The following is a 27,705-nucleotide window of genomic DNA, read 5'->3' as shown; positions in this document are numbered from 1 at the left end:
AGAGGAAACGATGGTGGCTGAATTGAGGAATATGTGGATGCGAATGGAAAGTTGCCGTGCATGAGTCAAGTGAAATATCAATACTTTGGGCATGTTGATTGATCAATAGTGAATTGCTCAAGTGGTTGAATCAATTAAACGGATTCAAACATCATATTCAGCTCAAACAAAAGGTCGTAAGGATAGTTTGATCGCAAAAATTAGAATATGCAAATAGCCATGAACTTTCAGGTGGAATTACTCATGGGTAGATTGAGTTTTGATACGGGATTTGGCAATGGAAGAAAAAATAGCATGTATTGTATTGAAAAAAGAAAGATGTTGCTGATTTCTGAAATATTGAATGGGGTCAAAGACTTCAAGGTGCACTGGGGGAAGTAAATGGGTAAATATGAAAGTTGAGTGGATTGAAGAGACTTGCTTGAATTCCCCAGACCTAAAATTGGAAACACGGTATTCGGATTCCATACTTCAATGCGGGGTGCACGCTGAACAAGAAGTGAAGAGCAATGCAAAAATCGCACTTGCATCCTCCCCATGAATCTAGACTCTCTACATTCATGATTGTATTCCAGTCCCTCGAAAAACGGTGTGAAATTGCGGCAATCCGTGATCCATATCCTCCAAATCACCTCAAGGCCACAAGAATAATTCTCTCACGTCTCAAGATTTGCACATTGTCGCAGAAATAAGGTACCGGGAATTCATCGATCGTGTTATTTTGTGGTGAAAGTATTTCCTTGAACTGATCCATCCATGTTCATCAAACGTACATCCAGCCCATAGCCGTAGCAAAAGCCTGCACCTGAATGCATGAAGAAATTCCCAATGCTCCCATCATTTGATAAGTATGACCAACAATTTATCTCAATCTTCTAGCCTCACGCTCAGATTCGAGTAAGCAGAGGATGTCGTCTTCACGGACTATTTCGAAATGTTAGCCTACACCTTCCCTAGCTTCCTAGCATTTCCCTTCTCGAATGTTTGCTGTCGAAATGTAATTCTAGAGGGATTTAAAATAATCGTGGAATCGTACCTGGGCCCTTGACGTTACGGATGATGGAACGGGTGGTATCGTCCATGAACTCAACTCTGACTTGAGTAACACCTCCACGGGAACCTAGTTTTTGTCAGAATTACCTCCTTTCAAACCCGCAGATATGGATTCTCCAAATTTCGACATACCGGTTCTGCCCAAAACACGGGTGACCTTAACAAGCTTGACGGGGACCTTTGATGCCTCCATTTTTGCGATCTGAAAATTGTTAGAATCTTGGAACCGTAGATGAGCTCCTGAGTCACTCACAGGATTAATGCGCTTGGATTTTGGGATGTGGTTGATAAATTGACTTGGGGCTTACTGGTCGACGTGAATTTGGTGATAATTTTTTGCCTGTTCGCAGAATCTTAGGGCAAGAGATTCTCGTTAATATTCTTAGCGTTGAAATGGAAGCATCCTTGCGCTAATATCAATCGGGACTAGTCATTTTCGAGAAGACGCCGACCACCGAAAGTACCAGGTGTTACACGTGGGGCAGAATGATGAAGTTGAGTACTAGGTGACTTTTTTTTAATAATGGAGTTTGCGCCAAACATCTCCGAGTCATATTAAACGTGAAGTCTTGTCCCTTTCCCATATTATCCAATTATCGTGATTCTCCTTGCTTCAAATATATTTCAAATTATTCAAGCCATACATTTCTTATCATTTACCAACACAACATACTCCGCTTCTGCTTGTGATTCGAGTGAATACCCCGCAATCAGAGTGATTATATCTTCACATTGCACAGAAACAAGCAGCTTGCTCTCCTCACCCTCAACAGAATGGATTTAGTGAATCAGTAAGAATTGTCCTTTTTTACCTTGTTGGCTCTTGAACTTGCCACTGAAGCCTATTTAAACGGTTTGGAGCTGTCAGTTTCGCATTTTTGGACGCAGAACCTAGCAACTCCTACCGTTCAAAGAAGCTACAATGAAAGTCCTCAAGGAGTTATACATTGCAGACGAAGAGTCTGAAGAGTATGAACCTTTCACTAACGATCACAAAAGCTTAGAAGGTAGATTGCTGTTCGCAGTACCAAAAAGTGAGTCATGGCACCATTGGAACCGAATCCTGTATCCGAAATTGACGGCTGATCGAATCGTTAGAGGGAAGACTATTACAGGCAGCACTCAATCTGCTTGAAGGTGCCGATATTCAGTTTCGAAGAGAATCAAGACTTGACATAGCATTGGTCAAAAACTTACCAATTGCGCTCGTCTTCCTTCCCGCTGCCGATATTCCTACATTCGTTGGTGAAGGTCGAGTAGATATTGGTATTACCGGACGGGACACAGTTGCAGAACATGCCACAGGAGTTGAAACCGAGAGGAGAGTTAAGTCGGAATCGGGTACTTCAACCCCTGTTGAAGAGGGTAAGGAAGAAGGATGTGTGGAGATAATGGATTTGGGATTTGGTGCTTGCAAGTTACAAGTTCAAGTGCCAGAGAAGGGACCATATGCGAAGCCATCAGATCTCATTGGAAAGAATATTGGTACCAGTTTTGTCAGTTTATCTGAGGAATTCTTCCGCGCGTTAGAAGCTGAGGCAGACGGTGGTGCCGTATCCGGGCGCAAGTTGAAGACCAAGATTATCGAGCTCAGCGGCAGTGTTGAGGCTGCATGTGCTCTTGGTGTCGCTGATGGAATTGTGGATCTAGTTGGTGAGTGAAAGAACGACATGATCAACCCCAAGAAATTTCGTATTAATATGTTATCAGAATCTGGCGAAACCATGAAGGCAGCAGGATTAAAGGCTATCGATACAGTCGTCTCGAGTACAGCAATTCTCGTGAAATCCAAAAGACCCTCAAACCCAGCATTGGTAGAACTTATTGCCTCCCGTATTCGAGGTGTTATCACTGCACAAAAATACGTCCTGTGCCAGTATAACGTTCAACGAACAGCCCTCCCAGATGCAGTCAAGATTACCCCTGGAAAGCGAGCACCCACGATCAACGCTTTGGAGGAGGAAGGTTGGGTGGCTGTTAGTTCAATGGTAGAGAAGAAGAAGATCGCTGTGGTCATGGATGATTTGACGGCCGTTGGAGCGACAGATATCTTGATTCTTGACATTGCAAACACGAGAGCCGGTTAAAAATGAACAAGAATTGAGAAAGGAACGTATCGTGATAACTGATAGAAATTTCGGATACTGGTGGGAGATTGGACGAGAGAATACCCATTTGGATCGAATCTAGCCTGGAGTTGTAGCTTGGAAATCTAGTACATCCTTTAATCAATATTTGCAGTGGATAATGCATATGGTGTGAAGCTTTTAACGAATTTTAGATGACTAGATTGAAGTAACATAACCAATCCCGATGAATAATTTGCGCATCAAGATCAAATCCTTCACCAGCCAACTGCAAAAGGGTCCCTTTTCTCCTCCCTAACAAACGATCCGTCTGAATTACCCATCAGCACACCTTTGAAGCGTCGGCGAACGTGAGAATAATTGATAGATGGGCCCTTGATGCTATTATCCTTCCCCTTTGTCGATCTCGTCTTCCTATCTGAAAATAAAATGACTTCATTTTCCGGCCAGAGAGGGAGTGTCTCTTCTTTCGTAACTACCCCTATCTCCTTCAAATCACGAAGCGAAGCGAGAATAGTGGATGAGACGGTCAGGTGAGAATAAGCTTCGTCTCCAATGATTAAATATCTTAATCGCTGCAGCCCGTATCCACATCCATCACAATCCTCTCCCAACCTTAACAGATTCCCGAGTTTCTCAACCCAGGCCGAATAGTAGGGACTGTAGATCTGGCTAGAATCTATCCGAAAATAGAAACTATCCCTAAAGGGACTAAACCAGAGATTCAAAGAAGGGATGTATTGGTAGTAGTGGATAGCGAAAGAACGTGATTCGGAGATGAGATGGAGGAGAACGGGAATGCTAGAATAGGAAAAGTAGATAGGAACGAATGTCTGAGAGGGGGGAGAAAATTCTAATTCGAGGATGCGAGGGGATGGGAGACAGTAGGTGTAAATTTGGAGACGAAGTTCTAGGGGGAGGAAAGGGAAGAGTGAGAAGCTTGTGAGGGGTTGAGGTGGTGATGGAGAAGAGAAAGGTTTGAGATTAGATAGGCTGTAATCTGTTTCAATGGTAGAGTGAGGCATATTTGGAGAATTCCAACTGAAGACTGGAATCTTAATGTGAATGAGGAGTTGATTTTGGACAATAACAAATATTGAATCGATAAATTGATAAGGAAGTGGCAAGAAAATGGCTCAGCCGAGAATCAAAGGGGTGAGATGTTCGAGGTAGAGTGAATTGAGCTTATTGGTTACATGTCATCGTGTCGGATTATGAAGGGGAAAAAAGGTAAGAAATGAATACCAACAGGAGAAACTACTTAGGTCTGGAACATACTTATAGGCACATGTTAGATAACCGCTGAGTGCGATTCCTTTACACAACTGAGGCTATATCCAGATTTTTTCCTCGGGCGTCTATGTTGTATCTATCCTAAGCACCGCCATAGTGGATAAGCTCCTCCTCCGAACGTTGGAGAAGGAACAAATACCCAGATATTCACCGAGATATTTGTCGGTGGAGAGACTGAGTTACTTGATATGCCGTGTGGCTCAAGGAAACCTACGAAGCAGCAGTGCATAGTTTTATGGCCAACAATACTTGCCACGAAGCGTGGTTGGTGTGTGCCTATCTGAAGTTATGAATAAGGCCCCCTCACCCAGCCTTGTAACCTTAGCGCAAGGCTATTGGATTCACGACTTGATATAACTTCGTTCGTATGAGAGATGGAGACAGTAATACGTTTGTGGCTCCTTTTCTCGACTCATAAATCAGTTTCTTTCCGCAATGGCCCTCCTCGGAGTCATCTCCTGCAATGACGCAATGATGCAATGATGCAATGCAAATGTTACAATGTTCCAGATAATGAGCGAGTATGAGTCAACTCTCATGTGTGAGTCTTGGAGTTGACAAATTTATCCGAAGAGTCCAGAAGAGCGCTAGTTGATAAGGTTAGCGTCGAGAAAGAGCTCATGGATTGCCACAATAAAATCAGCCTTATTCCCCTCTATGCCAGAAGTGCTGCTTCCGTATCTTGCAAGCACAAAGTATTTTCATCCCATTTTCTACCATTTAATCTTTTCATTCTTTTTCTTGTCTGAAGTCGCCGTATATCTTGAGGCGCAATTACTTGTTGTTTACAAAAGTTTTGTATTTTGCAAGCCTTTGGAATTCGTCTGCATTGCATCGCAGTAAACAAAAAACTAACGACCCCGCCACTGCTCAACAATCGATTTCAAGACCAATTATCGAGAAGTCGTGTAGTAATACCGGCTCGTTATATTCACACATCATGGCCACTGCAGAACCATCTCCAGCGTCAGGCTCCAATCGTCCTCCTCGAACGCGGACTCGTCGCCCAAGACGGGGCGGCCATCGGAACACTGGACCTGCACCAGCAGATGCAAATACAAACGCTACTCCAAATCAAACAACACAGCCACCAAATGGTCCTTTAGCTCTTAGATCGGCTTCTGTCGCACCACTGCCAGACTCAAATCCTTCAACCCCTTCAAATCTACGAAATTCGAACGCAAACAATCGAGGAGGCGGTAATGGTAGAAGAGGTGGGTTTGGACGAGGGGGTCGAAGAGGAGGTGGTCGCGGACAGCCCATGGCCAATGGAAGAGTGTTTGGAGGGCAACTTACCTCAAACCTGCATACTGGTCCTACATCTGACGCTGGTTCTCTTGCTGGTGATGCTCCAGCATTTACACCTGGACAACCTATTGCCGCCCGACCTGGACCCTCTCGAGCTCCGCGCGCACGTCGAATGTCGAAATCGCAAGCTGCGGATCTTCCCACTCGAACACACGAAGATATCACAAATGGTCAATACGAATGCGCAATCTGCACCAATGAAGTTTTGCCAAATTCTAAGGTATGGAACTGTAAAAGTTGTTGGTCGGTTCTCCATTTATCATGTGTCAAAAAATGGTCGAAGAACGAAGTATCTACACATCAACAACGAGCAGTTGAAAATGGAGAATTGCCACCACCGAGACAGTGGAGATGTCCCGGTTGTAACTTGCCCAAAGAAGACTTACCAATATCATATACTTGTTGGTGTGAGAAGGAGGTTGAACCACGATCAGTAGCTGGGCTACCACCACATTCTTGCGGGCAAAGTTGTTCAAAAAAGCGGATTGGACACTGTCCTCATCCATGTGATCTTATGTGCCATGCTGGACCGTGTCCGCCTTGCCCTCATATGGGGCCTTCACTTCCTTGCTTCTGTGGCAAAGAGACGGTTTCAAGAAGATGTTTGGATACGAAGTACGAAAGCGGATGGGGGTGTGGGCAAATTTGCGACGATGTACTTCCTTGCGGAGAACACAATTGCGAGCGAAGTTGTCATGAGGGCCTCTGTGGCAGTTGTGAAGTTCTTATTGAATCAACATGCTATTGTGGTAAAGTCGAGAAAACTCTACCTTGCTCGGAACGCGATGAAGAGCGTGAAAGCCAAGCACCAACCAATACGCTTGATGGTGAAAGTTTGGCAACGAGGACATGGGTTGGATCTTTTGACTGTGGCTCTGAATGCCGTAGACCTTTTGATTGCGGCAAACCGGATCATTACTGTGAGACTAGATGCCACCCTCAAGATCTAATGCCTGCACACTGTCCATTGTCGCCCGACGTTGTCACAACTTGTCCCTGCGGGAAAACGCCAATTTCTACACTCCTCGAAACCCCACGAACCGATTGCACCCAGCATATCCCTCACTGTCAAGAGAAGTGTGAATTGCCGTTGAAGTGCGGGCATACCTGCCAAGCTATCTGCCATGAAGGCGAGTGCCGACCTTGCTTTCAGTCGGTGTTAATTGCATGTCGCTGCGGTAGGGTAACATCAAACACTATGTGTCATCAAGGAGTGGATAAGAAGCCCCAGTGCCCTCGAGTATGTCGAGCAACACTCAACTGTGGGAGACATGAATGCGGCGAGCGATGTTGTTCTGGCGAAAAGAAAGCAAGTGAACGACAAGCCTCAAAACGAAAGCATCGTGCTTTGAATGCTCCGCCGACAGAAGAGAACATTGAGGCTGAGCATATCTGTCTCAAAGTCTGTGGACGCACACTCAAATGTGGTGAACATGCTTGCGCTGAACTTTGCCATAAGGGCCCTTGCAGATCATGCCGTGAGGCTATCTTCGAAGAAATCAGCTGCGCTTGTGGCCGTACCGTTTTGCAGCCTCCAATGCCTTGCGGGACGAAACCGCCCGAGTGCCGTTTTGAATGTACAAGAGCAGGAACTTGTGGTCATCCACAAACTAAGCATCAATGCCATCTCGATGGGGAAGCTTGTCCCAAGTGTCCGTTCCTTGTAGAGAAGCCTTGTATTTGTGGCAAACGAACTTTGAAAAACATTCCGTGTTGGTTCACTGAAGTTCGGTGTGGCTTGCCATGTGCCAAAAAGTTGAAGTGCGGTATACATTCTTGTCAAAGTTTATGTCATCGTGCTGGGCAATGCGAAGACGCGACTTCGCCATGTCATCAACCGTGTGGAAGGCAGAAAAGTGTTTGCGATCACTCCTGTACCAATGCTTGCCATGCCCCTTACCCCTGCAAGGAAACGCTACCTTGCCAAGGCAAAACTTTCATCACTTGCCAATGTCAACATCAGAAGCAAGCAGTCAAGTGCCTTGCGTCGAAAACCAGCGAGGGCAATTCGAAAAAGACACTAGATTGTAACGACGAATGTCTTAAGCTTCAACGCAATGCAAAGCTTGCCGCAGCCTTGAACATTGACCCAAGCACTCACACGGATGATCATATTCCATACTCGCAACAAACGTTGGACATGGTTAAAGACATGCTCAAATTTTGTCAAACCTACGAGCGCGAATTCCGCGTTTTCGCAGCGGATCCATCGGAGAAGAGATTGAGATTTAAGCCCATGCCATCTCATCAGAGAGCATTCTTGCACTCATTGGCGGAAGATTATGGTCTTGATAGTGAAAGTCAAGATCCTGAGCCACATCGTCATGTCTCAATCTTCAAGACACCACGCTTTGTTTCTGCACCATTGAAAACTCTGGCACAATGTGCCAAAGTCAAACCAGTAGCAGTCGTAGAAGCCACATCTTCAAAGGGATTGGTTGCTACAGCTGAGCCGTTCAATGCCTTTTTATTGTCGAATCCTAGGTTCGGACTGACTATCGATGAAATACACACTGACTTGTCGTCTGAATTCGCAAATGCGGGCCTCGATTTCGACGTATCTTTCTTACCTTCTAGTGAAGTTGTCCTTCGTGGAAGACCTTCCGAGACTTGGCACACGAAAGTTGAATCCGCACTAAGTGCTATGCAACATAGTCTTGTTAAAAAGGTCAAATCACTTCAATTGGCGCCGACAGTTGTTCTCTGTAGTGTGGATTCGAGTTTGAATGTCGTTAGGAGAGAAGATGATCATTTAGGTGGCGGATGGAGTCAAGTGGCCAAAGGAGCCAGCGGAAGCAAAGCTCCAGTGAGACCAGACATAGGTGTAAAAAGCAGCTTCACCGTTTTGGGAACTAAAATGGCGGCGAAAAAGAAGAAAGAAGAACAGGATTCTGCAGTAGATGACTGGGAAAAAGAAGTGGAGGCTTGGGATGCTTGAAGATGATCACTTGAGGATCGTGGTTACTCTGTCAGTGTATACTAGGTAGTTTTTAAAATAATGAGACGGTGAATTCTAATAATAGCACCTACTGATTATCAGGTCCATCTACCTATATGGCAAACTCGTTCCATCTTGTAGAATAAAATTGAGAAACCCTTTTCAGTTGGTATTGTTCCCTGACGATATTGTACAGTGTTACATCTACCTAGTTCATCCTGATATGCTTCATAGATCAACAGCCTCTACATGACATTTCATGGAATACCTGCACTCGTTTCTACACATAGCTAGATTTCTAACGTCAAATCATTCCCTTTCACTTCATCGTCTTCATCTAGGACTTATTCATCTCATGATAATCCACTCCCCTCGTTCACAAAAACGCCGTTTTCTTACTTATACTCTCTAATATGCGTTGCCGTCCTTCTCTTCCATCCCCACGAAAAAATAGTAGTAGTGAAATACTTAAACTTGAACGGCCATATTAGTGCTGGATGAGTGACCTCCTTCCTATGTTCAAATTCAGATTGGTATCTAAAGATCAAGACACTTTTATGCCTCGTCTCCAAAATGATGCCTGCAGAGGTGATGCAGATTAGAGAAATAGCAAAAGAGGGCGAGATGGTGGGTTTGAGAAACTCGGAAGAGTAGATTGGACACATAAACTATTGTGATAGATAGCCAATTGGTGATGCTCGGAGCATTCACAAACTCGGTGATTGGTTGACAAACGTCTTTTGATGAACTCAGAGCCTTTGGCCCGTCCAGGATAAGAAAGGATATTGTGTAAACGAAGAGATATGGCAAGTAGCAGGAAATGAGATGAAAGCATAAATCGGCGTGTAGTAAGTAAGTGGTCTGCTATTGCCGTCTCGCCTTCAACGCTATCGGCCAGAGTTATCATTTCAGCTCTAGGACATCAACAGAATATGGACTGTTGATGAGTATATATATCAGCCGTACCTGGTTATTACGTGCAGCAATTCACTCGTCTTCATCTCCAATTTCACCATCACGTTCACCATATATTTATCATTCGGTTATCCCAGTATTCTCATCCCAACTCCGCGTAGCTAAACAGACCGCCTCTTTTTCCCGCTTGTTGCCCCACAATATATGTTGACGTCGCCTTGCTTCGCCGACGACACCAATCTCACCTACCGACTCTATTCTTTCAAAGGCAAAAAAATAAAATTGAACAGTGTCCTCCAGAATGGCAAAACCTTACCGCCCCACGAGAGGGGCGGGAGGAGAAACCCCCGATGGTAATTTTTTCCGATTCGAACCAGGCGTGTTACCACTCCACCACAAGAGCGCCTTTGACCCGAACAAACAAGCATGTTTGCCGCCTTTGCGCTCTCGATGAGAAAATCGTTTCTGGGCGGGTTTATATAGTAGAGTAGAAGCTTGATGGCATGAGCTGTAGGGATGATAATGCTCAACGCTCTGCCGCGGGTAAATCTGGTATCAAACTTCCAGTATGCAATAAAGCCATAGTAACTGCCCACTGTATAGTTCAGATACCTGATTACCCAGTAAGACAAATTGCATTTTAATACCACTGTAATTCAAATCAGTGCGCGGTAGTATGCGCATGAAGGTAGGCAACAGATAAAAGAGTTGAGACACTCAAGTTGAAGGGAAATCATTTTCGCCATTCGAAGGAAAAGGCCACTCTTTCACTCCCGCATGACCCCCACTACAAGCAAGGGCACCAAAATTCAATGTAGTGTATGTGAAGTGACTCCCCACGCCATTATAAACGGGATTAGTTGCAGATGGCTGAATAATCTAGCCCGAGAGGTGCGACCAGTACGCGTGTCACACCGGATGAACTGAGCCGGTAATGATCCACAAATCTAGTTTTAGATGCTTGGTGAGACCAGGGGCATACATAACCTCATTCTATGCGAACTCGGTGGGTACTAGAGATCTTCCCGTGTCCGTAAGACGGCGAGACCTCATTGGCAAGCTCGACAGCTCGTGCCGGTACTTATTGCGACATGAACATAGCCAAGTAATTGTACCAGCCGAAAATAAAGTCCCTTGGTTGCTCATCACTCAAGCTTTGAAGCTGATGGAAACTCATGAAGTCGGAGGTCTTCGATGCGACGAAGCCGTTATCGAACAAGGAGAGTGCCAGGCCCGCTTCCTGGTGTAATAGAGAAGACGCGATAGTAGGACAACGTTTGGATGCACTCGTCAAGACAGCGCATATAGTCTATTCGCTTTGTAGGCCCCTTTGTAGTATGTGTAGCTTGCTAATCAGCAGCTGTGCCCACAGCGCTAACTTGTAGGTTAATGTCCACGTGCCATGGTATCTCTTCTGTGTTCGGACGCATCTGAAAACGGGCGCCAGGGGGTGCTGGACATGCACTGCTCTGGCAGATGAACAGTACCGGTGTACAGTTACTATCATGGAAGACAACAATATTGAGCTTCTAGATTAGGAAAATCTGCAAGGATTGTCATAGTTGCATTACCGGCTGTGAAGATTCTGAATCCGCGCTGCTTCGAATATCAAAAAATAGTGATAGGAGACTTTTATCGTACCAGTTGCTTGGCGAATCACATTCGGCAGGTAGAGAAAATTCAAGGAAACGCATCAAAAATATGCCACGGGAGCTGCCTATTCTAAGAGACTCTCGTCGCATTTCTCACAATGATGGTCTGATTCGTCTCGATTTCGTAGGTAAGACCATTTCCAATGCCGAGGTTTACATGATTGCAAGAACATAAAGCGCTGAATGACCAAGCGAAAGTAAATTCTTGCATCGTGGTCCCATTCAGCCATTGGTACGATGAATGCATTATGTATCATGTATCACCGCAGATGCTAAAGAAGCCCGGAGGCGACAGCGTGGTCTGACTGTACGTTGGGAATGGCGTCTCTGGGTGTCTAGTTGCCGGTCCTCGTAGAGTCATTATGTAATGTCGCCTCTCGAGAATATGATACATCTCTTCGACTGTGATATCTCGTGATCCTAGAAGGTGATTCGGGGCTCTGGTGCTTCGATACAGAAATTGGAAGTCAATGTCATGTGTGCCAAGATATCATAGAAAGTCTCAGATTCTCGTTGGCTTAACTACGGTTGATTCGTTCCTCTTCATGTCTCCACCCCCACGTTCCTTCGCTGAATGTCGACAAGAAACGGCTGTCCGAACATGTTACCAACACCATGATCTTGGATTCTTGTGTCAGCTAAGCCATCTGGGGAAGCATCTTACAAGACCAGGGTCGATGAACCCCGCGATTTTCAGGGATCGAGGTCATTATCCCGTATCAGCAGACATTGGACTCTGCAGCGACAGGTACGATTCGATAAAAGGCCATAATACGTGAATTCACACACCTGGAAGGAAAGACAAACTCGTCTACAGACATGGTTTCTTCAGCCCAATATGAATGAGCTTTTGGCAAAATACAACAGTTCAGCTCTGGAGAATATGGATGGTGTGGTTGGTGCTGAGTGAGACTGCTCTGAGTCTGAGCCTCCATCTCCTAGCTTTTGTTTTTTACCATCAATCAAGATCCAGGAGTTTCCCCCGGTCAAACCCGTTAGAAAGCTCTTACATTGTCGCACTCGGAGAGGCGGAAGCTCTTAAGGTCATGATGCAAATAAGCAGTTGAAATTGGCAGCAGATTATTGGATAGACAGTCGACTTTACCTGAGGTATCATGTATGCGGTGAGGTGAAGTAGTCTAGGAAGGAGCAAACGGCGTCCGACATGTAATGAAATACGGGTTCAGAGACTGCGCTTCCCTTACGCTTCGTCCTTGGCAAGCAGAAAACACCAAGATAGGCTTCTCCGCCGTTCTCTATTGAAATCAAAATACAACATCGTTGATGATCATTGATCAAAAACGGAGAGTGCAGCATGTCAAATATCGAGACGCAGTCAATCAATTACTAATTGCCAGATCAGGAATCCCAGCTCGGTTGAGTTGGATGTGTAATTGGTCGGGAAATGGAGGGGGTCGTTGCCGTTAGTTGCCGTCACCTGCTACTCCTTGCCGTCGCCGACATGGAAAGTAACATTTGGATTTCACGATGTTTTCTTTACCATTATGCAACGCTGGTATCTGCCCACGCTTCACAATCTCCCATCTTGCATTTGTATCTGGTCTTACTTTTATTCGCCGTTTACTAAAATGACCAGGGAAAACAAGCCATGCCACGAGGTCCAACTCCTAGAGAACTCTTGACCCCCCACACTATGCGACGAAATCAGTAGCTCGTACACGCCACCAGGAACATACCGAGGAAACAATATTTAATATCCGACTCTTACCCACACAGAGGCCCTTGATAATATCATTTCAAGAATTTTGCCTTCCCTTAAGTCAATGCTGTCTTAGACTGACCTTCTCAAATAGAATCCAGTTGAATCCCTACATTCCAAAGTAGCATAGCCTTATTATTTCTTTCTGGCATACATCTTGGTATATATAATCCGAATACCTTATATTCACCATGGCGCCGCACAGTAACGATTCACCGTCACCCGCAAGAGAGTTCTCAACAGATTTTAACATGTCTTTCCACCCTCCAATAAACTCTGTCTTGCGAGAGTCGAGCAACGAAAATAGCATATATTCAGTGAACGAATCCTCTTACAGTTCTTCATACAGCAGTGTCTCAACAGAAGCCTACGATCATATGGCTCGCCCTCTAGTTCCTGGCGTTTACGTTCCCACAGTTTGCTTCTTTGACCCGGCCACGGAAGAACTCGATACAGAAACCATCTCTAGTCATGCGATTCGTCTCGCGAAAGCTGGAGTCACTGGTCTAGCTACTCAAGGCTCTAACGGCGAAGCCGTTAATCTCACCCACGCAGAACGTCAGACTGTTACGGCAACAACTCGTGCCGCACTCACTTCGGCTGGGTTCCCACATCTTCCTATAATCGTCGGTTGTGGCGCACAATCTGTCCGAGAAACAGTGCAATATTGCCGAGAAGCTTTCGCGGCTGGGGGAGACTACGCACTTATTCTACCACCTTCGTATTATGCACCTCTATTTTTGCCCTCCTCTGCTTCCGTAATCGAGTTTTTCACGACTGTGGCGGACCAATCTCCAATTCCGTTATTAATTTATAACTATCCGGGAGCTGTCTCCGGTATAGACCTTTCATCAGATGTTATCATTAAATTATCAGCTCACCCCAATGTCGTGGGTGTGAAGCTGACTTGTGGCAATACTGGCAAATTAAATCGAATCGTGGCAGCCACAAGGACTTCCAAGCCACACTCCCCCGCATCTCCGTCATTCTTGGTCCTCGGAGGTAGTGCCGATTTCACCCTACAGAGTCTGATTGGGGGTGGTCATGGGATCCTCGCGGGGTTAGCAAATATTGCCCCGAAGGCTTGCATCGAAATGACAAAGTTATACCACGAAGGAAAAATCAAGGAAGCTCAGAAACTTCAGGAAATCGTTGCCCAAGGTGATTGGGCGGCTATTCAGGGAGGTATTGTGAGCACTAAGGCTGGTATGGAGAGTTGGTTGGGCTACGGAGGATATGGTCGTGCACCATTACCACATCCCACTAGTGATGAGATGACGAAGTGGAAAGAAGGCTTTCGAGAGTTGGTTAATTTAGAGAAAAGCCTTTAGATGAGGTCTTCTCTGGCTCTGGGTGCTATGCGTCTGATCTTTGTTTATCGTTTCACATAGCTTGTTGATTCATCTTTTCAGCAGTAGTCTCGAAGGCTCTTTTTGCGTTCCGATCTAAAAGTTCCGCTCTTTGGGCATTGTGGTTCAGTAAAACGCTTTCAATTATATTTTACACTTTTTTATCTTCCGCAACCGTATCCGGTAATGAACTTGACGCTAATTTTGGCTTCAAAAGCATGTATTTGTTCTAGAGTAAAAGCTGGAGGAATATCTGAACTCTATACATCATCAGTATCTGTCGAGAAAACTTGTATTTTGGAAAAGAGTGCTCAACTTCTTTGTCGTAGAATAATCTGGAGGCTAGATATGTGATACATACACACATGCATGCATCCTATAAGTAATTTAAACAAGTAATTAAAATCAATCTTACACATATGGACAGGAAAACAAAGGTTGCAAAGGCAAAGCAAGTCTTTTGGCTTCGAGAGAGATGTACTGAGATCATGAAGGACAGGCATGTTGAAATAAAACTTGAGATAGTATAATTTTACACACATATATACTGTAGTATCAATGAAAGGACTCGCACGATGGCCATCACCAAATCTTTCTAAGCGATAAACCAAAAAAAAAAAAAAAGTGTTCACAAGACAAAATATCATGTTTATTAGCTAACGGCCAAAGATTTTTGTTTCACGTGGCTATCTGTATAATCTCTCATGTTCCATATCCCTACATGGCTCCTTCATGAATTAGCCTGCTTATTACGCCTTTCCAATTCCTTGCGCCCTTTCTCAACATTTTCTATGAGCTTCTCAAAATGCTTGGAAGCTTGCTCAGCGCCTCTTCCACGAAATCGTTCCAGGTTTTCAGCTGCTTTACTGGCAAGAGCTTGATCACGTTGGACTTCTTTCTGTAGCTCTGAAGTGTTGCGCGTAAAGCCGTTGATGAAATCGACGCCATGGCTGGTAGAATCCCCTGTAGAATTGGGAGATTTTCCCTGGTTATTAACATTCTGCACTTTCTTTTTCTGCGCGGCGGCTTGTTTGCCTGCAGCTTTAGCTTTAGGGGGCTCTTTCCCTGATGAGGATTTGGATTTGGAGGAACTGGATTTGGCAACAGGTTTAACCTCAGTGATTTTGACATTGGAAGGTGGGTTAGTTGAACGAAGACTACGAACTGGAGTTAGGATTGGCTTGGTAACCTTGATGGCGGCGACTTTGGGCTTAGGTGTTGGTGTTGGTGTTTTGGATTTACCTTTTGGGGTGGCTTTCTTTGCAGTTGCTTTTTTGACAGGTTGAGGCTTTGATATACGTGTGACTCGTGATCGAGTGGACCTTGTGTTGGCAAGGCGCGGAAGATCAAAGGGGACGAAATTTAGAGTAGGTGATATGGGGATAGGCATAGAGTCACCGAGGTTTGTAAACTCGGGAGATGTTGACTGCGCAAATTGGGGGGACTTTGGTCGCAGCTTGGGTGAGATTGGCTGTTGTGACGGAGCAACAGCTTTCTTCGAGGTTGTGGGCTTTTTATGATTAGATTTCTTCGTAATGATTTTCTTCGTAACCCCATTCCGATTTTTATAAGATCGCCACCTTTTACTTTGCCCGAGTAAAGCTTCGACCTCCCATCCTTCGATTCTATTGAATCCTGCTAGCCAATCTCCCGACTCGACATCAACATTGCCCTCTTTGTCTACTACGACTATACCAACTTTGTCCTCTACATCGTGTTCTACATTCTTGCCCTTTTTCTTTTTCTCTTCGTCAGTGGGTGTGAATACTGTTGTCGTTGTTTTAACTATCTTCCCGCCTGGTACAAGCATAGTTTTCTCCCGTGTCATTCTGCTTTCTCTAATACCCTGGGGCTCTGCATTGTCAATCACTGTGGTATCCTGAGCAGCCTGTTCTAGCCCGAAATTTGCTTGGTGCGGAACATTCGTAGAAGCAAGTTCGAAATCTGGCATTGGATAGTAACTCATCATCGGGTTTGTAAGGTAGCCTGGTATCGAAGGAAAGTTTTGCTGTGACGCCATCCAATCAGCATACCAGCCTTGTTTTTCGGGGTCGAAGTCTCGTGTGTGTCCAGGTCCGAACCACGATCCATTCGGTCCTGATGGTTGGGGTGCTGCGTGTAACTGCCCTGAAAACTTATTCTGATTCCAATCCATTATGTTAGACCAATTTGTTGAAGTAGGATCGGAATACTGTGTAATAGCCTGAGGATATTGCTGGTTATACCCTGAGGAATATTGCAGGACTCCTGCAGCTGGAACTGTAGATGTGTTCTTAGATAATAAAATACCAAGTCTTTCTCCATCGTCACAAAAACTCCGGCCTGCATCAGCAACAGCACTGTGCTTGGTTTCGTCTGCTGTTTTGGTACTCTCTGAGGATAATTGAACCCCAGTTCCTGGTATCGTAGAACTATTCTGCGCCAGATTAAAAATAGACTGGTTTATTGGACTCGTGTTGAAGCCATGCGGTCCCCCAAATCCTGGAGAGTATCTAAACCCCATAGCGGCACTGAACCCCGGAGAAGGCTCTGTCCCTTCAGAAATACTCGCCCGTGGGTAAGTCGGGTCGGGGAACTTTCCATCCGCTAAGGAATTCAAACGTTGTTGTTTATTGGCATCGAAGAGCCGAGAGGTTTGCTCTCCTCTGTCTTTCGAAGATGGTGAGGGAATTGCAATGTGTCCTTTATCCAATATCGAGCATGATCTATCATGCTTAGATCTCGCAGATCTTGGCGACTTAGACTTTGGAGTTCTATTGACCAACCCACTTCCCGAATTTGGTGAATTAAAAGCCGGAGACTTGGTGGAATCCCATTGAGAAAGCAACGCCGCGGTGTTCTTACGAGAGCTTTCTGTCGAGAATGGATTGGGGTAGGTTGCTTCTTGATGTATTATTTCATCATTGGGACTAGATCTCAAGGGCTCTCCCGTAGTTGCTGCTCGTTGTTTTCCTTTCACTTTGCGAGCCGAACTTGCTTCTAAAGTGGATATCTTCTCAGTAACGGATTTCTTTGAACGACCTGGAATTTTCTTAATTGTTTGGGGCGAAGTCTTTGGAACAGGTTCAGGTGATGTCTTAGGTTTGTCTTTTGCTACCCGGGGTAATCTCACTCTGGCGGGAGTAACATTTGTATCTTTTTGGGGCGACATGATGAAAATCGAAGCTTGAAAATGTCGCAGGTTTTGACATGAGATCAAATGAAGATATCAATTTTCATAACAAAGATATCTCCGGCATGCAGTTTCCGCATCGGAATATGTCTCACAAAGAGAATTGCCCCTTACTGTGAGGTAACTGATAATACACCCAAGGCCAAGGCCAAGGACTTATGATGCTTGATCATAGTATATTTATTGTGATTGTGAAAGGTACAATATTGGTTTCTTGCACGTACCTAAATCCTCACTATACCATGACCAGCAATGAAGGTTGGAATAAACGATTGGATATCTATAAAAATTGGCTTCAGCGAAAATATGTGGAAAGTGCCACTAACTCCAGCAGTTTGATAAATCGTTCCAGCCTGGTCTCGGAAAGATGTAAGGTCAATACATCTCATTGCTCAACCACAACTCATATAATAAACGCTCTCATCTGATATAAAGAAAGGGTATGTCTTCCGCAGCTTGGTAAATACATCCCTCCAACAGTCTCATTCGAACGTGTAAAGCGACCTACAATTGTTGTACACAGCCACTCAAAATATTGCATCATCTCATCTCATCGGAGCCAAGAGATCGACATCATATCATTCTTCTATATCGAAGTCTCAGAGGTGATCAATCAACCGCATCGACCGGAAAATATTCGCAACCGCGCAGCCATTGAACCGAAAATGCATTGCCCAGGCTAACCCACCGTTAAGTCATCATAAACAAACAATCACACATGCAGATAGTGTAATAGAAATAGCCAGAGCGAGAGGTTGAGTTGTCATGTCCTAAAAAAAAGTGATCAAAATCTCCGACCTCGTCCTAACTAAGTATGCGGAACTCCAAAATCGATCATGCAATAATTGATCCGAAATTATGTATGGCCCGGTTCCTCGTAGATCCATTCGTCGAATCTTGTCATACTCATTAACATTCTTCCCAAAACCCCACAGACCGCTATGACATTCACGAATTTTCTCTTGCAAATGGAGAATATAATAGTCTCTCTCATGAACAAACGGTGGATGAATCATTTGTGAATAGGCGTGTCAATACTATTTACGAAAAGGTTTAGTTTTGCGCTAATTGGCTAAGCTTGTTAACACTCTGAATCTTGAAGCATGAAGCAGCTCTTGCTATTTTGAAGTAGAACTTTTCCCCCAATACTAGCACCGACATTTATGGCGAGACTGTTTTCGGAGTAGACTTTTCTTTGTGATGAGTACGAAATTCAACGGCTCGCTTACTTGAAATTCGATTGTGGCCTCGGCTACCCATCGCTCAACCATTTCAACGTTAAGTTGATTGGCGGTTGTGGCCTTCACAGCAATTGCCACACCCTTTCTCCTGGGGTTCTCCACCTCACCTCTCTTTCAGCATTCAACACCAGAGATGACAGGAACTACCTTTATGCGGCTCCACATCTACATTACGGCGGTGGTACCGACATATCTTCCTGTTGTGTGCAATGCTAGACGGAGATAAAGATGTCAAATCCCCTCATAAATGGGACTATGATAGTCATATGGGCTAGCCAACAGCAAATGGGCTACAATAGACCTCAACGGCATGGAATACCCATTCTCCAGATAAGTACTTCACAAATGCTTAGAATAATCAATCATCTGCTGAAAAATATCTCTTGGTCTTGCCCTTCCCTTGCTGCGCTTTGAAATCGTCTGGGATAACTGTATGATGTACAACATGAGGTCTATAAATCGCATCTACTGGTGGCATCCTATAAATATTTGTCAGCATGCTTCTTTGATACCCATTGTGCCCATCGTTCATGTGGAGTTCATATAATTTGAATCCCACCCGAAGCTTGATGATTAACATTAACAGCCAAATTTGACCACACAATGATAGATAGACGGCACGGAGCCAGCAACGAAAATGTGAGACTAACCAATCATCCAAGCTCAAAGGGAAGTACTCATAAAGTGCTTCTTCGTTGTCTTCGGGGCTGCCCACACTGATCGGTTTCTTCGACCAGCCAATCTTTCCATTCACCCCACTATCCTTCTCAGAACTACCTCTTTGGCCTGTGCCCCTATCTTTATCTCTGTCTGAAACACCAGATGAATTTCTAGAAGGAATCTGAGAGTTTGGAAATCCAGTTTCGTCATCAGCTAGAGATAGATCTATTGGTGCTGCAGAAGACTGGGATGAAGGCTTGACATTTGTGGAATCTGTTTTCCAACGAGTTTTAGGAACAGGGGGACGATTATGAGATGAATTCCTCTTCGTACGGTGTGACGGAGTGGGCGGCTGGTCGGGTGTTAGAGATGAAGATGTGAGGCTAGGCCAGTCAGGTAAGTCTAGCGGTTGCTGAGAATAGTTAGTTCCATACTCACCACAAAGATTTGACAAAGAGTTTCAAAGAGGGGTTAAGAATGATATGGAGATATACCTGAACAGCATTCGGAGCGTAGAAGCGATAGGAAGATTGAGAGGTTGTCGGATCAACTTTTACCATCGGTCCGGCTTCACTGCTCATAGTCCTAGATTTTGGCTCCCCCTTCTTCTCACTAACAGGCACATCTTTCCTGCTGTCAAAATTTCTCGGGCTTCTTCCTCTCACGATGATTGCTCCGGATTGAATCTCTGTCAACTTAATCTGTTCCCCGGTGGCTAATGTAGCCATCAAATTAATTTGTATAACATAATGTTGCTGCAGTCCTTTCCTCCTTCCATTATTTGCCGTCGCATGCTTGAACTGCAGCCGCTTCCACGCTATAGGAATGGAAACACATGTAGGATCCAGCTCCGGATTGATGCTCAAGTCCAAGGGCCATTGTGGTGGGGCTGCACCAGCTTTATCTTCAGAAGTCGTCACATTCGCTGTCTTCCACGGCACACTGATAATTTCGGTACTTTTCCCCTCAATGCTTTCTAGCGCAGATATCGTCGCAGTCAGATTATATATTGGAACATGTTGGCCTTGTTCATTTATTATTCTCGTGATGGATCTTGATAAGATAATGGTCCCAGAAATTTGAAATAGATTTCGTCGATAACAGGTCAATTCCATTGGTCTCCCCACAGTCTCACTACCAAATACATCTTCGGCCACAAAGAACATCCCATATAATTCTGCATTCATTGCTGGCCAAGTCTGTCCATTGTCATCTAAAATCGGCACTTTCATTATCGGTGCGCCAAATCCGAGTAATTTGTTATCCGGGTCGCTAGAATTGGTATCGCCATTGTTTTCTGGATTTGGGTCGTCGAGTAGTGACTCGAAAGGCCCAGAGTTGTAGGAAAAAGGATCTTCAAAGGTAGTAGAAAATGCGTCAGATATTTCGTACGAGGGCGTGAATGGTAATGAGGGCATTCCTATATGAACATCGTCCCTTCTCCTCGGCCGTCAGTACATGTACTCCTCTTTCCTTGGGGATGCCTCAAGATTGAACATACAACAAGCCGTCCGCCTCGAAACTTAAATCGTGTTCGAAGTTATCCATGTTGAATTGATTACTCCTTGAGCCCGGAGCTGTTAGTCGTAGAATTTTGTGAGGAGAGGTTGATGATGAAATGGTCAAAGTATCATACGCTGCCATATTCGCAATCTTATGATATGGGATTACTCAAGAGTAGCGCTTTGTACGAACAGGAGGACAATGTTGTTAGCATTGTAAGATCGCTGGTCAAGTAGTTGAGAAGAATAACTTCAACAGTCTGAATCGCAAATGAACAATCATCAAGGATCTGAATGGTTAAGTTCAGTTGAATTAAGTTGAGTTGAGTTCGGGCAGGCGAGAAGCCGCAAACTTGGCTATCAGCCCAAGTAAGCGGGACATACTACTCCACAGTGCCGATAAGGACCCATAAGGGGGATAGAAACCCAAACTTTAGCTATTGAACTAAAGGCTATCTATGCAAACTAGTAATTTATGACGATAAGATCTCTAGAATTTCGAAATCTTCTTTTCTAATAAGAACGAACTCTAATGCTCAGAACAGCCTTCTCATATCAAGGTCAACAATGTCCAAAGTCTTCAAGGGCTGTCGAAGCTATATATCTGTCAAGTGTCTACTCCTTCATGCATCCACCACATCCTGTGAGTGCACCCTTAGACCTGCGGCACATCCTTGCTAAATCCATGCCAAATATGTGCCAGATCAATCACTATGTGATAGCAACACCGACACCCTACGGAGCAAGTTGTAGCTTCTCCGTCCAAATCGCCTCAAATCGGACCTAACGAGGCCTACCAACTTATAAGTCTGTACTTCTTTCTGTTTGTGTTGTGCGTTTCTACTGACTTCATTTCAAAGCTATCCTACCGAATTTTATTTCGAGTCCGCTAAAACTCATGGTTTCGGGTTCAATTGCTAAAGCTTCCATCTCCACCCTGTTGGCATGGCTGACTTTGACAATTGGTAGTGAATGACAAGTAGCATGAATCCTGATTGGTTCCAGGTTCATGGTCACAAGAGCTACCTTTCCCCAGGAATATGCTTGGTCCCGGCATTTTTGGCTTTCTTTTACGAAATAATTGTTCTCGCCAGATTTGATGCGATGGATACAATTTTGCATTTTGGAGGACTTAGAGGAGGATAGTGAAGAATATCATAATTAGTCCTCCATTACGGAGTATGGGGATGGTCTAAATTGAGATCATCTCCACATCTCTGCCATCTCCAAGTCAGGGTATCGTCAGACTTCTGGAAAAGTTCTAGCCCGCCCGATCAGGGCAGGAACAATTAGTGGACTTCCGGGGAGCGCCAGTGTCTGCGACCCCAGCCAGTCAGTATCTTGCGTCGCCCGTTTGAAGCGCCGGCATTGCCAAGCAGGGAAGCAATTTTTTGAAAAAGGAACAGCCATTTTATACTTTTATTGTCCCCAAGAACTGATTCGGCCCAGCACGCAACCTCATGACTCACTCATTTGTTTGCTCATTCAATTCTCCAGAGCTACACTTCTGTTCGATACGTCCAGCCAATGACTCCAGGAGTTAAAAATTCGGAAGAGGAACGCTATGAATCGTGCACGAATCGAGAGCAATCGTGTCAACACGAGCATACATGTAGTCTTCTCCTCGTGCTCTAACCTTCTTACGGAGGGCAAGTACGTCCCATTCCCCTACTCGCAGATAGGTCTTTTCTATTTCTATCCTAGCTATGCCATTACAATTGCATTGTTCAAATACATCTGAAGACACTTAATAACGTAGAATGCCTAGTGGTACACTGGTATGGTTAAAATGATCTCCTCGCAAAGGCGTGTAACACCCAGCGCAATTGCATTGAGAGAGAAGACACCGCGCACCAGAAACATTTTGAATATTGGGAGATGAAGTTCGCAATTCTTCTTGTCCATGCGATGATCATATGATCTCTCGTTGTTCAGTACTGGCATATTGCTTTACTAAACTAGTAGGGTTGCAAATTCGCTACTCAAATCGAATTGATTTCAACCAAACTATGAATTGACTATTATTCGGCTTAGCTGGGGATCTCCTGCAATGCCTTGTCGCCAATTAACCTTAAAGAGATTCGCGATGTCATCGATTCCCTCCTGTTCTCGCTTATGGAGTACAATGAAGGGGGTACACCGACGCGTCTAGTGAATATATTCGAATGGGATATCTTGAGACACTCTAAACTACATCGAAGATTGATGCATCCATGCAAATACCTGTAGTCTTTCATACTCTTGTATGAACACATTATCAACATGTTATAAGCATGTTCGTTCAATTGTCTCTGAACTCTGCGCCATGTTTTTTCTTTCCCGCAAGTTAAAAGCCAAATTCATCTCCTCTCATTCTCTTCCCGCGGTACACTCCAACTACACTCACTAATACATCAATTTATATTCATGTATATATATATGTAATTAAATCGACGGTCATGATCTCCCCAAATTGTTACAAGAAAATATAACAGATATTCCATGTCATGTAATAATTGTGGTTCTGAGATAGAATAGCATTATTTTCACCTCGCACTTCCTTACACCCGGTTTACCTTCCCATCCACACCACACGGATGTTACAAATAATTCATCACGAGTTCAAAGACACAGGCATGAAATGAAGTATTATATAAAAATGAATTGCTATTTGATTCAATGCACGTACATCGCATGTGGTGTCCAATCTATAATACGCAAACACACCAGGATATCCTCGCAAACCCAAACAAAACGCACTTTATGCAGATCCATCCATCTTGTCTTCATCTTCGCATTACCAAAACGTTCATGACTTCGTAAATAACCCCTACCCGCAATCTTTTTAAACCCGCGTCCCCCAAAGAGAAAAACGTATCAATCCTGATACCTCTCATCCACAAACCTCGGATGAGGCAACATGTAACCGTCGTAGCGTTCGCCTCTGCTCTCCTCACTGCTGCTAACACTCGTACTTGGGCTAACCAACCCACTGCTTTCTGCTAGACCTGTCATTTCCTCATCAATACCAGTGGTTATTCTCCCATTCATCCTACTTCCTGTCCCTTCAATTCCAAACCCAGTACCGCCTCCAAGTCCCATCCCTACTCCTATGCTTCCAAACCCAGTAGGTAGACTCCCGCCCACAAATCCCAACGGGTTGCCAGACACTCTTCTTGGGCCTCCACTTGCCTCCATCCCTTCTCCTACACTTCCCACTCTACTCAAAGCTGGTTTCTCAGGCAACCCCTTTAATAAACCTGTACTCGTATCCAACATACCCATAGCCCATCTTGTCAGCTCGCCTCCTTTACAGCTAACCCCTAAAGTCCACCTATATTCTCCCAACCTCCTTCTATACCACTCGGCCTCCTCTCTTCCCGGCGCCGTCGCCCACAACAAAGATCCAAAAGTTCCTATCAGCGCAAAGTTCGTCTTACTTGCGAAGTACCAGAAGGACCTCAAATGACTAGTCGTGAGTCGGTTCACAAAATCCATGGCGGATATTAAGCGGGTTTTTGCTGCACTGCGACAGATGTGTTGGATATAAGGATCTGGTTGGACGGGAGATGATTGCCCTTCGATTTTGATGTGAGTGTGCGAGGAGTTCGGAGGAGGCGTCAAGGAACGGATGATGCGACGATGAAGGGTGATTTCCGTTGCAAAATACGCGAGATGTAGAAAACCGGTGGAGGACAAGGATAGTTTCGAAGAGGTGGGAGGAGCGTCCATACGGAGACAAGCAGGGAGTGCCGAATACCAGTCTTTGAGTTTGAGCTGCACGGGCTTCGCGAGCTGAAGGACAAGGACTGTGCCTTGAGCCCCAGCATTAGCCACATTAGACATAGCAGATAGCGTATAGAAGGTATCTAAAACTTCGGAGAGAATCAGGGAGAGGGCTATCATTTGACAGAAAAGTTGTCTGCCGCGATCGTGTTCGGCACTTTGCTCGTCGTTAGTGTCATCGTGTTCGATATCCGGAAAATCATTCTGGGATAAGGGAAGGACAGCCCAATTCGTAGCGAATATATGGGACGGTCGTCCATGCACTAAAGATCCCCATTTATCTTGCATATATAATGCCCAAGCGAGACGTTTGCGAAGTCCGCGTTCCCATGGCGGGATTTTCCAATTCGAACAGTCGAGATGAAGACCTAATTCTTGGGAAATTGCTACGAGTTGTGCGGTTGGTGCCCATTGGTCACCTTCTGGGGCTTGGGATAGTAAGAGTCCGGCTTGTACGGTTGATAGTTTGGGTCTGTTCATAGCATCCGACAATGTCACTCTTGCTAATCTTTCCAGCTCCTTAAGGTCGGGCCTAGGCAGATGTGCAAGTTCTTCACTGTGGTCCCACCAATTGATCGCAAGAATGTATACGGCAGCCAAAAGAGGCGGAGAAAATTCTCGGTAAGATCTGTTGTACTTCTCCCAAAATACATTCTTCTGAAGGATGGGGAAGTTTGGATGAATGATACGGAAATATAAATCCAGTAGTATAGGACCGTGTGGCGCCACCAAATCCTCAACCGCATCCACATCTTCAATTTGATGTTCGTGGCCGGGAGTCGTATGATCCGGAAGCATTAAAAACGTATCAACATCGCTCACTTTTCTTAATGTCCCTCTCGATAACAAACTCTCGTCTTGTGGGTCAAACGGTGATAAATCAATGAGTGAAGGCTCGAAGTCTGTAGTTGGGCCAATGTATTGACTGAATCGATCATGCTGTAACCCCAACGTTCGCTTTAACAACGTTGGGCCCCCAATGTTTGCCAAATCCTCGGTCAGTGAATTGGTAGCACCAGTACTAGATATGCTAGACTCGTGGGGTCTGGACCTTTCGAAATTCCTATCAGGAGATCTGCGAACCTGTCAGCCGCGATTTGAAAATGCATAAATTATTGAACATAACTTCACATACCTTCTTTTAGCCATGGATTCTTCCTTCCCATCTGCATTCAATTTTCTTTTCCTCGGCTGTGGACTTGACAAGAAGGTGCAATCCTGAGAATGAAACTGGCAAAGAACACACGTGGACTGCCCTTCATTGATTACACATCTACTCTTCCTCCTCCTACAAGCATCACATGGTCTATCCTTTCGACTTCTCATGTTATTTCCTAGATCCATCGATGCCGCACTACTCACACTGGTTGACAAACTAGAGATGTCTCTGCCGTTTGATGAATTGTTAGGAGTATCGAGAATGGTATCTAGATGAGGTTTCTTGGAAGCAATGGCAATTGGGGCAGTACGTGCTATAGAAGTTGGAGTCGACATGATGGCCACTGCGTAATAAGACTTTAGTGGAACAATATCCGCCGAGATCGTCAACAGTCAGGTTCCGTAAGTCTGTGTTAACCCGATGACCTGCTCTAGACCCTGGGGTTGGTACCGCGGATACTGCAGCTGCCAGGGAAGATGAATGAGAAACGGGATTTTTGGTGTAGTCCCCTGTTCTCGGAGAAGCGCGATGGATGGCCGAGGATATGATAGCGTATAGGAATGGCCTAGTGATGCATAAAGCTGCCTCAAAAGGGGAAGTCCACCAAGATAGAAGAAGATATGATACTCCAAAAGATGTGAGTGGTTTGAAGGATAGATTATCAGATACGCTTATCGATGTGTATCTCCACTCTATTGCCTGTCAAATATCTCTTGTATGCTGGAGGTCCCGTAATCCGGATATTCTTAAAAGAGCTTATCGGAGTTTGAAGTGGGAAAATTGTGGTGTCGTCTGCACTGAGAATCTGCAAGTTCCCGGTCTGTGTTGAACGGGTAGATAAGAAAGCTTGGGTATGGTAAAACCAGCCGCAAATAGAATATGTTTACTGATAATGGTAAATATTAAAAGTCTTTTGTTCACTCCAGAGTTCTCTTCTCCCCGTATGTCCGAAAGACTCAGGTTGGCCTGGAACTAGATTCGGTGGCTATCACTACTGCATGTGCCAGCTAGTGAGTGAAGCAGGATGAGATGATGGATAGATTCCCACGTCATTCATGAGGAAGGGATTCAACGGGAGCGTATTAGATGTTTCAGAAACACTGAATGAATGATATTGGTAAGAAGAACTTAATGAGAAGAAAGGAAAGGAAATCAGAAGCTTAGGAGATATGGAGAGATGAAAGCTAGATCTGCATTTACTAGAAACAGTACTTTCGTAAGAGAAGCCCAGAATCCGGATGATATTGGCCGAACTGTTACCAAACTAGATGGTAATAATAAGGGTAACTGAGTAAGTGAGTAGGTAAGTTAAATGATTAGCAGGACAAATAGCTAGTCAATCCCGCGTTGTCAACACGTTCTCCCATGTTTTAAAGACGTAGCTTTGGCGTCCTTTTTCTCATGCTGCAAGATAAGGCGAAGGGACCAATATAAGATCCGACCGATATCTCTATCAAACCGAAATAATTATTTTTGCATTAATCTACTAATCCGTACCTCGCATCTGCATTGCCGGTGCGATGGGCACATCCACATCCAACCCTAGAAGGATTTGGGTAACGGTCACCTACGTAGGTTTGGGTAAGTTCGTGACAATTCGTCTAGTCTACAGCGCAGACAATGAGCATTTTCCTGGCTGCTGGCCAATATTTGGTCATCAATCTTGGAAAAGCTACACAGAGATTGGAAGCTTTCCGGCTTCCCCTACTCGAGCAAAGCTCGTTTGAGTCGGTTTGACTCTTCGATGCTTACGCTTTGATCAACTTTCAGTCCCAGGCATACTTAGAATACAGTTTCAATGACACCAGAATATGTATGAATATGCATCTTCGACGAGCTATCCACGTGAGTGCAACCAATCAACATATCTTATACGTAATTTTTTGAAACG

The 27,705-nt window shown here is 44.7% G+C and overlaps 9 protein-coding genes across 11 annotated transcripts; 3 read left to right on the top strand and 6 right to left on the bottom strand.

Annotated features, from left to right (window-relative positions):
- Positions 1-332: 332 nt before the first annotated feature.
- On the bottom strand, positions 333-1,407 carry BCIN_01g06650 (hypothetical protein). The gene is made up of 4 exons (XM_024690633.1): positions 1,307-1,407; positions 1,186-1,255; positions 1,037-1,120; positions 333-924 (listed from the first exon to the last, which is right to left on the bottom strand). Exons 2-4 carry the CDS (start codon positions 1,244-1,246, stop codon positions 863-865), a joined length of 207 nt encoding a protein of 68 aa, XP_024546402.1. The 5' UTR covers positions 1,247-1,255; positions 1,307-1,407; the 3' UTR covers positions 333-862.
- Positions 1,408-1,578: 171 nt separating this feature from the next.
- On the top strand, positions 1,579-3,293 carry Bchis1. Its single transcript, XM_001561193.2, has 4 exons — positions 1,579-1,844; positions 2,053-2,087; positions 2,152-2,706; positions 2,764-3,293. Exons 1-4 carry the CDS (start codon positions 1,828-1,830, stop codon positions 3,138-3,140), a joined length of 984 nt encoding a protein of 327 aa, XP_001561243.1. The 5' UTR covers positions 1,579-1,827; the 3' UTR covers positions 3,141-3,293.
- Positions 3,294-3,310: 17 nt separating this feature from the next.
- BCIN_01g06630 (hypothetical protein) lies at positions 3,311-4,306 on the bottom strand. Its single transcript, XM_024690632.1, has one exon. The coding sequence runs from the start codon at positions 4,163-4,165 to the stop codon at positions 3,398-3,400; it is 768 nt and encodes a 255-aa protein (XP_024546401.1). The 5' UTR covers positions 4,166-4,306; the 3' UTR covers positions 3,311-3,397.
- A 786-nt stretch (positions 4,307-5,092) lies between these two features.
- Positions 5,093-8,844, top strand: Bcfap1. The gene has a single exon (XM_001561194.2). The coding sequence runs from the start codon at positions 5,374-5,376 to the stop codon at positions 8,677-8,679; it is 3,306 nt and encodes a 1,101-aa protein (XP_001561244.1). The 5' UTR covers positions 5,093-5,373; the 3' UTR covers positions 8,680-8,844.
- Positions 8,845-8,852: 8 nt separating this feature from the next.
- BCIN_01g06610 (hypothetical protein) lies at positions 8,853-10,008 on the bottom strand. The gene is made up of 2 exons (XM_024690631.1): positions 9,646-10,008; positions 8,853-9,566 (listed from the first exon to the last, which is right to left on the bottom strand). The coding sequence occupies exons 1-2, from the start codon at positions 9,705-9,707 to the stop codon at positions 9,278-9,280; spliced, it is 351 nt and encodes a 116-aa protein (XP_024546400.1). The 5' UTR covers positions 9,708-10,008; the 3' UTR covers positions 8,853-9,277.
- A 2,974-nt stretch (positions 10,009-12,982) lies between these two features.
- Positions 12,983-14,723, top strand: BCIN_01g06600 (hypothetical protein). Its single transcript, XM_001561196.2, has one exon. It carries the CDS (start codon positions 13,158-13,160, stop codon positions 14,295-14,297), a length of 1,140 nt encoding a protein of 379 aa, XP_001561246.2. The 5' UTR covers positions 12,983-13,157; the 3' UTR covers positions 14,298-14,723.
- Positions 14,724-14,956: 233 nt separating this feature from the next.
- Positions 14,957-17,563, bottom strand: BCIN_01g06590 (hypothetical protein). 2 transcript variants are annotated; one of them, XM_024690630.1, is made up of 2 exons: positions 15,558-17,563; positions 14,957-15,472 (listed from the first exon to the last, which is right to left on the bottom strand). In XM_024690630.1, exons 1-2 carry the CDS (start codon positions 17,464-17,466, stop codon positions 15,105-15,107), a joined length of 2,277 nt encoding a protein of 758 aa, XP_024546399.1. In that variant the 5' UTR covers positions 17,467-17,563; the 3' UTR covers positions 14,957-15,104. The 2 variants fall into 2 exon arrangements, with proteins under 2 accessions (XP_024546399.1, XP_001561247.1); XM_001561197.2 differs by having other exon boundaries at positions 14,957-17,563.
- Positions 17,564-18,390: 827 nt separating this feature from the next.
- BCIN_01g06580 (hypothetical protein) lies at positions 18,391-21,221 on the bottom strand. 2 transcript variants are annotated; one of them, XM_024690629.1, is made up of 4 exons: positions 20,890-21,221; positions 19,883-20,828; positions 19,379-19,800; positions 18,391-19,207 (listed from the first exon to the last, which is right to left on the bottom strand). In XM_024690629.1, exons 1-4 carry the CDS (start codon positions 21,030-21,032, stop codon positions 19,087-19,089), a joined length of 1,632 nt encoding a protein of 543 aa, XP_024546398.1. In that variant the 5' UTR covers positions 21,033-21,221; the 3' UTR covers positions 18,391-19,086. The 2 variants fall into 2 exon arrangements, with proteins under 2 accessions (XP_024546398.1, XP_001561248.2); XM_001561198.2 differs by having other exon boundaries at positions 19,883-20,825.
- Positions 21,222-23,511: 2,290 nt separating this feature from the next.
- Positions 23,512-27,274, bottom strand: Bcdal81. Its single transcript, XM_024690628.1, has 2 exons — positions 25,791-27,274; positions 23,512-25,730 (listed from the first exon to the last, which is right to left on the bottom strand). Exons 1-2 carry the CDS (start codon positions 26,147-26,149, stop codon positions 23,747-23,749), a joined length of 2,343 nt encoding a protein of 780 aa, XP_024546397.1. The 5' UTR covers positions 26,150-27,274; the 3' UTR covers positions 23,512-23,746.
- Between the last annotated feature and the right edge of the window lie 431 nt (positions 27,275-27,705).

This window comes from Botrytis cinerea, chromosome 1 (assembly GCF_000143535.2).
Source record: "Botrytis cinerea B05.10 chromosome 1, complete sequence".
Classification (NCBI taxonomy): domain Eukaryota; kingdom Fungi; phylum Ascomycota; class Leotiomycetes; order Helotiales; family Sclerotiniaceae; genus Botrytis; species Botrytis cinerea.
The sequence above is the reverse complement of the archived record's forward strand: the minus strand, read 5'-3'. Positions and strand labels throughout refer to the sequence as shown.

Coding starts and splice junctions, on each gene's coding strand:
- Bcdal81 (XM_024690628.1), bottom strand. CDS start 26,149: ATGTCGACTCCAACTTCTATAGCACGTACTGCCCCAATTGCCATTGCT. Junction 25,731..25,790: donor GAATCCATGGCTAAAAGAAG/GTATGTGAAGTT, acceptor ACAGGTTCGCAG/ATCTCCTGATAGGAATTTCG.
- BCIN_01g06580 (XM_024690629.1), bottom strand. CDS start 21,032: ATGGCAGCGTATGATACTTTGACCATTTCATCATCAACCTCTCCTCAC. Junction 20,829..20,889: donor TTCGAGGCGGACGGCTTGTT/GTATGTTCAATC, acceptor ACGGCCGAGGAG/AAGGGACGATGTTCATATAG. Junction 19,801..19,882: donor ACGCTCCGAATGCTGTTCAG/GTATATCTCCAT, acceptor AACTATTCTCAG/CAACCGCTAGACTTACCTGA.
- Bchis1 (XM_001561193.2), top strand. Junction 2,088..2,151: donor GCTGTTCGCAGTACCAAAAA/GTGAGTCATGGC, acceptor TCGAATCGTTAG/AGGGAAGACTATTACAGGCA. Junction 2,707..2,763: donor TGGAATTGTGGATCTAGTTG/GTGAGTGAAAGA, acceptor ATATGTTATCAG/AATCTGGCGAAACCATGAAG.
- BCIN_01g06630 (XM_024690632.1), bottom strand. CDS start 4,165: ATGCCTCACTCTACCATTGAAACAGATTACAGCCTATCTAATCTCAAA.
- BCIN_01g06610 (XM_024690631.1), bottom strand. CDS start 9,707: ATGGTGAACGTGATGGTGAAATTGGAGATGAAGACGAGTGAATTGCTG. Junction 9,567..9,645: donor TTGCTGCACGTAATAACCAG/GTACGGCTGATA, acceptor TCTGGCCGATAG/CGTTGAAGGCGAGACGGCAA.
- BCIN_01g06650 (XM_024690633.1), bottom strand. CDS start 1,246: ATGGAGGCATCAAAGGTCCCCGTCAAGCTTGTTAAGGTCACCCGTGTT. Junction 1,121..1,185: donor CCGTGTTTTGGGCAGAACCG/GTATGTCGAAAT, acceptor GACAAAAACTAG/GTTCCCGTGGAGGTGTTACT. Junction 925..1,036: donor CCGTAACGTCAAGGGCCCAG/GTACGATTCCAC, acceptor ATTTCGAAATAG/TCCGTGAAGACGACATCCTC.
- Bcfap1 (XM_001561194.2), top strand. CDS start 5,374: ATGGCCACTGCAGAACCATCTCCAGCGTCAGGCTCCAATCGTCCTCCT.
- BCIN_01g06600 (XM_001561196.2), top strand. CDS start 13,158: ATGGCGCCGCACAGTAACGATTCACCGTCACCCGCAAGAGAGTTCTCA.
- BCIN_01g06590 (XM_001561197.2), bottom strand. CDS start 17,466: ATGTCGCCCCAAAAAGATACAAATGTTACTCCCGCCAGAGTGAGATTA.